The following is a 7,000-nucleotide window of genomic DNA, read 5'->3' as shown; positions in this document are numbered from 1 at the left end:
AAATTTAGAGGTGCAGATCTGATCTACTGTTTTTTTAAGTGAATACATATATATACATTTTTAATTAGCCATCACCTTTTGTCTTTATCTGGTCACACATCAACCCTGGTGTTTCTATCTGCCTGTTAAGAATTGGATGAGTTTGGACACTAAGTTAGAACTGAACCCTGATCAAAAATCAAGCCTTTTAATTTTTAACTTCTGTGCTTAGCATGCATCTTTAATGTGTAAGCAATGTGGTTGTTCATTTCAAATTACACCTTTAACAGCTTTTTTTGATTGCAAAATCCAGGCAAGTAAACACACCCCAAACTATATTTTGAATTGAAAGCTGAGTTCAGTGAACAACTGCCCTTGCCTCTTTTCTCCCTCTAACCTTCTAACAGATGTAGTCTGCATCTTCTTAAACCTGAAAAAATCAATTAAAAATTCATAGATCTAGTTCAGTCAGAAAATGATAGGCTGACATTTAGTCAACAGGAAGCTGAGAGGGAGAGGTGTGTTACACCAGCATGGACAACTTTGGATGAGGTTATGGGAAAGCTCTGAGATGTCTGAATCTGATCTCACAGCTCTAGTCTCACTGAAGTCCCATTTGATGGTGTCCAGCAGGACATGGTCCCTTTGGTTGGATGATGAGGTGCCAGAAAATTTTAGATGAAGTAAATGGAGAACAGCATTGTCCTATGTGACTTAGTGACTATCATTCTTAGGCAGTGAAGCGTCTGGGCTGATAGTTAATTTGTCTCTGAATGCAAATTTTGTTTTCTGCATGCAAAGAATAATGGATGATAAATAATGCTGACCCACTGTCTCAGCACAAGGTTCCCCTAACTATCAGCAGCATCTCTACCATTCCTGTTTGAGAATCTCTCTTGCCCACCACCCTCTGGGAAAAATAGATGGGTAGAAATGGCCATGGTGAATAGGGCAGGAGCAGACCTTCTGGCTGCCAGCTCTGTGGGAGTTAAACATGGGTAGGTGCCTCCCAAAGACCTGTATCCAGGTCTTCCCAAACATTCAGTGCACATAGCTCCCAATGTGGTGATGCATCTCCAAAGCACTGTTTGCCCTGTCTGCATGTTGCCGGGGTGTGAACTGCTTTAAACAATTCCCCTTCTAATTAAGTACAGTCAATCTGTGTGTTGGCTTTTCAGGCACCCATCTGTACTGAGCGGATCTGCTTGCTCCCCTCTGAGGATCCCTTCCTTCCCTCCTCATCGGTGTTGTTGGGGGATTAAGGCAGCGGCCCCATACACAAACGCAGCTGGTTCCGTTTGGTCAGCCTGAGCCTTGCTGTGAAACCACGACAAGAATTCCAGTAAGTTGGCAACACTGAAACACAAAGAAAACAACAATAGGAAAAGTCCTTCCGTGCAGAAAGGAATGCTTCAAGCACTGTTCTCCTACAGTGAAAGGAGAGAGGGTGGGAGGGAGGAGAGAGATTTGAAGAGGGCAGGTCTCCCCCCTCCCCCGGCAGCTCTGGATCTTGTGATGGAGAGATCTTATCCTCTCTTTGTGATTCAGAGGTGCCAGGAAGCTAATTGAATATTCTGATCTGCCCTCAGTGTTTCTTGTGGCTTGACCCCGGTGCTGTGTCGTACCACTACACCAAACAGCCCTGAACCTGCATAAATCACAACCTTGCAAAAGCCTACACTCCATATCTTCTCCCCCTTCCCCCCCACCCCCTTTTCTATCTTGATAGATAGAAAACCTTTACGGGAAGGTTTACTGAGATTAGCGGCCTACAGGACCCGGAGGTAAATAACAATCTGCTAATAAACAACAATATCTAATCCTCCGCAACTTTGGCATGAATAATGCAGGCACCTCTACCCCTTAATTGAAGTAGTCCATGGCAAAAAATAAGAGTTAATGCTTTGAAATACCACTTAAGTTCTCTAGCAGTATCAGCAAACACCCGTTGCAGTATAATGGACACGGCATAAAGCTAACAAAAATATATGGATTTTTATATAGATGATGTTGTTAAAATTAATTTGAGAAAGCCTCTTGCAAGACAAATAGACTCATCTTTCTCCCGTTGTATGTATGCACAGCAGTAATTGTGGACTTGAATGTGTATGTGTGCACACATACAGAGAAAGGAACAGCTTGGCATAACTAAAGTTTATACGTGGAAGACTATTTCTAATGAATATAAAACAAAATAGTGATTTAACTTCACACAGTTTATGTATGATGCTTCTGATCTTGCAAGCAAAGCCTCCAAAATGCTTGCTCTTTTCCTAAGACTGCATTCCAACCTGAAGTATTAGGGTATTTTTATCTTTCCCTGTGCTACTTTGCACTGTTTTACCCTCGTTTAGTAGGTATATGATTCCTGAAATGGCAGCAGTAAAACACAGGTTAGCATTTCATGTGTGCTGCACACACCGTTGGAGAGTTAGAACCAGAGTAAGGTGTCTCCAGCTGCTACCTCAAGCATTTTCAGCCAAAGCACTTCACCAAACTGCTTTTATCTGCTGAGAAAGTGCAGAAGTAAGTTTCACCCCCACAGTTCTTTTTTTGTAATATTTCTGTGAGGAATAGTAGTTTTAAAAAAAGTAAAGTTTTATCCCCTACACTGGTAAGCAGGGGTTGTGACATTTTTCAAAGTTGTCAAAAATACTTTTCTTGCTTGTAGCACGCCTTTGAGACACTGAAACGTAGGACATACCTCACTTGCAATCTGAAATTGCTCTGATCTACTCAAAATAGGCAGTGTAGCAGCAGTGGACCCCGAGATCCGAAGTGTGCAAGCGCCGGGGCTGGGCAGGCTCGGGACGGTGCTGCGGGGCGCGGAAGGAGGGGCAGGGGCCGCCCGCGGTGCGGGGCCTGGAGCGCTGCCTGATTCCTCATGCTGGTTCCGGGGCCGCCGGGTATAAAGAGCTTTATGCGATGTCTGGAGGGTGGGAGTTTATAGAAAACGCGATGTCTCAACAGGCGAACACGCCTTTCTTCTACAACTAGCGGGGTAAGAAAAAGACACCAGGCTCCTTGTGCTGCTGCTGTGCAGATCAGCACCCCGGAGCCGAGGAGCCAGCTTCTGAGGGAGCTGGAGCATCCCAGCCCAGATGGGACCTCGCCACTGGATGGAGGGAAGAGCAGCAACTGCTTGCAAACTGCTCATATTGTTCACTGCATGCATAATGCAGGGCAGTTGCCAAGGTAAGCGCTATGCTCCAGCCTCTCCGGAACGGGACTTGCACCGCAAGAAGCACATCCCTGTCCTGGGGTCTCACAGGAGAGGACCAAAGTGCCTGAAAGTAGAGGGTTGACGGGAGCCGATTCAAGGAGTTCTTTCTAATAGCTAGGGGAGACAGCTGACTCTTTCCAGGAGCCATTTGATGGAGTCGATTTCTGTTGTGGAAAAGGGATGAGCGCCTAAGAAACACCACAAACACCCCCCGGCTCTTTAGCTTCACTTCATCTTAGTTTTAAATTATCCCAGGATATTTTTTTCTTATTGTTTTTCTGGTTTGTACTAACTTTTTTTTTTTTTTTTTTTTTTCCTGGTTGTACGAGACAGCAATACACAATTGTTGCTAAATTAGGAGGGACAGCTCAGACTTTGCAACTCCACGGTCTGAACTCACAGTTTTACAGAGATGCAAGGGGGCAGCTTGCTTTAGTGTACTTGCTGTAGTGTAGTGAGTGCTGCTCACAGGTGGTGCAGAAGGTGGAAAAAAAAAAGCACCCCAAAAGTTTTTGCATTTTTTCCTTGCAATCTTTGTGCCCTTCTTGCTACAGGAGTGTGTGTAGGTTTGCAGAGCAGAGTTCACCTGCATTCCCAGAGCAGGTTTGGTGACCACTAGAGCTGTACCCAGGGTTGTTTTTGCTGAGAAGCACACAGGCTGCGGCTCCTGCACGTAGGCAGGTTGTGCGTGGCGGGGTGTTACAGGTGGACAGGCTTGTGTACGTGTGGTAGATGCAGTCATTTGCAGAAGGCTCTGAGAAAGAACCAGCTGCTTAGTCTGGGGCACAATAAGCCCCTGAGCCGGTGGGGAGGCAGGCTGGGCTGGCCCTGGGAGCACTTTCTCTGCGGCTTTGCTGTTGCCAAGCGACCGCCGCCGGCATGTGACGGGCGGCCGCTAATCTGGCTGCTGGGGACGGGGCGGCCGAGCCGCCAGCCCGTTCCCCTGCTCTGCCGCAGCCCGGCTCTCCCGCGCGGTTTAACAGCCCTGCAGTGAAAATGAAGCCTGTCTTTCGGAGCAAGAGCGGCTGAAGTGCGTTTCCTCGGCCCCTTGGGTTGACCCGGCGGTCCTGCTGGTTGTGTGTGTGTGTCTATTACATGTGCGTTCAAATTGTTAATCTGCTTTCTTTGCTCAACTCTTAGTTTAAGCTCCTTAGACAGAATAAAGTAAGTAATTATATAGCAACTGCTGCTAGCAGCTCCCACTTACAAGCAGGGAAATAGGAGATAGCTAATGTGCAGCAGGAGACCTGCAAAAGCTCTAGCCAAGAAGGTCACACTGGCCAGACTTAATCCTATGCACTATTATATTGGATAGAACGGAAGCTGCAGTGCTGATCTAAATGTTTATTTTTTTTGCTCTACAGCCACTTCTGACCGTTTAGGACATACCTGGTAAATGACATGACAGGATAAGCAGGGAGAAGCTTTGAACTTACATCCATAGGCAGTGGAAGTATATAAGTTTTTTACTTTGGTGTCATCATTCCCACCCACCCCTCTCCACCCTTCAGAGTAGAATAACTGTGCAAATGAAACAGTATAGTTTTAGTAATGGGTAACCGATACTAGTAGAATGTCTGGATAGCAATCTTGGCCACAGTGTTATTGTGAAATATTTGGTACTCTTAAGTTCCAGCTCCATGAATGTTGAGATCGTGTCAGACTCTCATTAAACAAACAAACAAACAAAAACAACAACCCAAACAAAACCATTACAAGAATAATGAAAGCCATTCCAAGGCTCAGAAGGAAGATGGTGAAAATCATATTATCTTGTCTAATCCTTAGTATTTTCAAAGGTGCTTCTGTGTTGGTTTTGGAGGTTGTTTTGTTGGCACTACCTGAGTGTTTCCTGTGTAAGATGGGTGTTTCTAGAAGTAGCTCAAATAATATCATGATTCCTCCTTGATTTATCTAATTCTGGATTTACTGGAATTAAATGTACCACTTATAAACTGAATAAAAATACTGCTCTTGTAACTGCCACTAGCACAACGGCTCGCTCTGCAACCTTTACTCTATCAGCCTTGTTGCCTGTAGGGTAATGGTTATAAGAAAAAAAAAAAATTGCAGCTGGAATCTAAAAAACTACCTGAGTGAAGGTGGTGTCAAGAAGAAGAATCACGGGACCAGCGTTAATGTTTGTTTTGAGGAATGTCAAAATGCTGCATGCTCCCAGTCATAAACTAGAGACACTGGAAGGATGTCGCACTCTCAGCAGTTATGCAGAGGGCAAATGAGATCAGTAGGGCAACTTTGCATCTAAACTATGAGTTAGTTAATGTTACTGCAAGGGGTACCAGATCTACACACTCATGCAATATTCCACGTAGTAGCTGTTATCAGGCTCACCTTATCTAACATGGAAGGCCTGCTGTACTTTTTTTGAGGAGGATTTAGTACCTGAGAGTGTTTGAATTTTTCTTCTGTTCTTAATAGTTCAGCACTAGAGGAAATCTTTGTTTAGTTTCTTTATAAAACCGTTCATATATAAAAAATAATATATACATAATTCACAGAAACCTGCTTTTTGTTATAAAAAAGAGCTTGCTCCTCTAGACACAAACTATTAAGAACATTCTGCACAGATCTGCTATAGTTAATACTTCTGTAACCTATATATTTCAGATAATTTAAATTTCCTTCATTGCTTTTTGGTGTCCTTTAGGTCCTGATGACCTGCTTTCAACAGAGATGATGCAAATCTTTCAGAAAATAGATGCATGAGTATTAAAATAATATTAATTATTTAATAAATTACATTGGTATTGATTTTTGCCACCAATGCTGTTAAATTAATGCAAGTTAGAAAACAATGCCAGTATAATCTTTTTTTCAGACTTGCATGTAGTTACACTGAAAGGCTGGCTTTGCTGCAGCTTATTGCAAAGTACCAAATTGCAACGTAAAGACCAGGATTTCACTGTTGTGTACCAATTGCCATTTGCCTCGCCTTTCTTTCTGGTGGATACTTCTGAGGATCTTCCTATTTCTTTTATGTATGGAATCAAAGATGACACATTCACATTGATGTGAATCATATGAGATCAATGATTGCATAGTCAGGCTGTATATTTCCCTTGCTGATAGCTGTCTAAACTTGTGAACTCTGGGAAATGCAGCTGGAAATGCAAGCATCTCCATTAGTGGTCTTTCTCTCTACATAAATATGCTAAATTTTTGAATTTTTTGATTCCGCATTAAGAGGCCAGAATATTACAGCAAGGTTGACTTCTAATATTTACTTTTTGCTCCTCTTTTCAATAACTCATAGTTACTGCTAGGGTTCTGTTGTTGATCTCAAGATCAGAAGACTTTTAATTTAAACTGGTTTTTGGGAGAGGTGATTATCTATTCTGTATGCATCGTGACAAAATGTGATTTTTGCAGAAGCTTTGCTGTAACATGAAAGTTTAACGCATCAAATTTTATATACAACCTAAATCATCATAAACATAATAAGTCATCGGCTTAGATGTGTCTCAGGTCAATACGACTAAAATTTGTTACCGTTATAAGGTGATGTGTTAGTCTGACAATGAAGGCTGTTCTAAGAATGGATTTATATGGTGTGATATCTCAGAAATCACAATGAACATTTGCACGAAGTGAGGTGGATAACGAACAGGTACAAGATGACCAAGTAGAGAAGAGCTACAGCAGCTCTTTCCAGAATAGCACGGAGAAAGAAACATGCTTTCCCATCAAGCATTGTAATAGTTCAATCTCCAAATTAATAATTCAGTGTTTCCTAGGCATTGCCTTCACTCAAATCTATTTAATCTGTCTCTAGGCTGA

General features: G+C 42.9%; 1 protein-coding gene and 1 long non-coding RNA gene across 4 annotated transcripts in view; one reads left to right on the top strand and one right to left on the bottom strand.

Annotated features, from left to right (window-relative positions):
- Positions 1 to 171: 171 nt before the first annotated feature.
- On the bottom strand, positions 172 to 2,886 carry LOC139828425 (uncharacterized). Its single transcript, XR_011739992.1, has 2 exons — positions 2,684 to 2,886; positions 172 to 1,335 (listed from the first exon to the last, which is right to left on the bottom strand). It is a non-coding gene; the product is annotated as an uncharacterized lncRNA (long non-coding RNA).
- Positions 2,887 to 2,939: 53 nt separating this feature from the next.
- LRP2 (LDL receptor related protein 2) overlaps positions 2,940 to 7,000 on the top strand; it is a 121,875-nt gene continuing 117,814 nt past the window's right edge. For all 3 annotated transcript variants that reach the window (XM_071811024.1, XM_071811025.1, XM_071811023.1), the window contains exon 1: positions 2,940 to 3,174. In XM_071811024.1, coding sequence (XP_071667125.1) covers positions 3,081 to 3,174 — 94 coding nt within the window. In that variant the 5' untranslated portion in view covers positions 2,940 to 3,080. The remainder of the gene's footprint in view (positions 3,175 to 7,000) is intronic.

This window comes from Patagioenas fasciata, chromosome 7 (assembly GCF_037038585.1).
Source record: "Patagioenas fasciata isolate bPatFas1 chromosome 7, bPatFas1.hap1, whole genome shotgun sequence".
NCBI classification, from domain to species: Eukaryota; Metazoa; Chordata; class Aves; order Columbiformes; family Columbidae; genus Patagioenas; species Patagioenas fasciata.
This window is presented reverse-complemented; position numbering and strand designations above follow the sequence as displayed.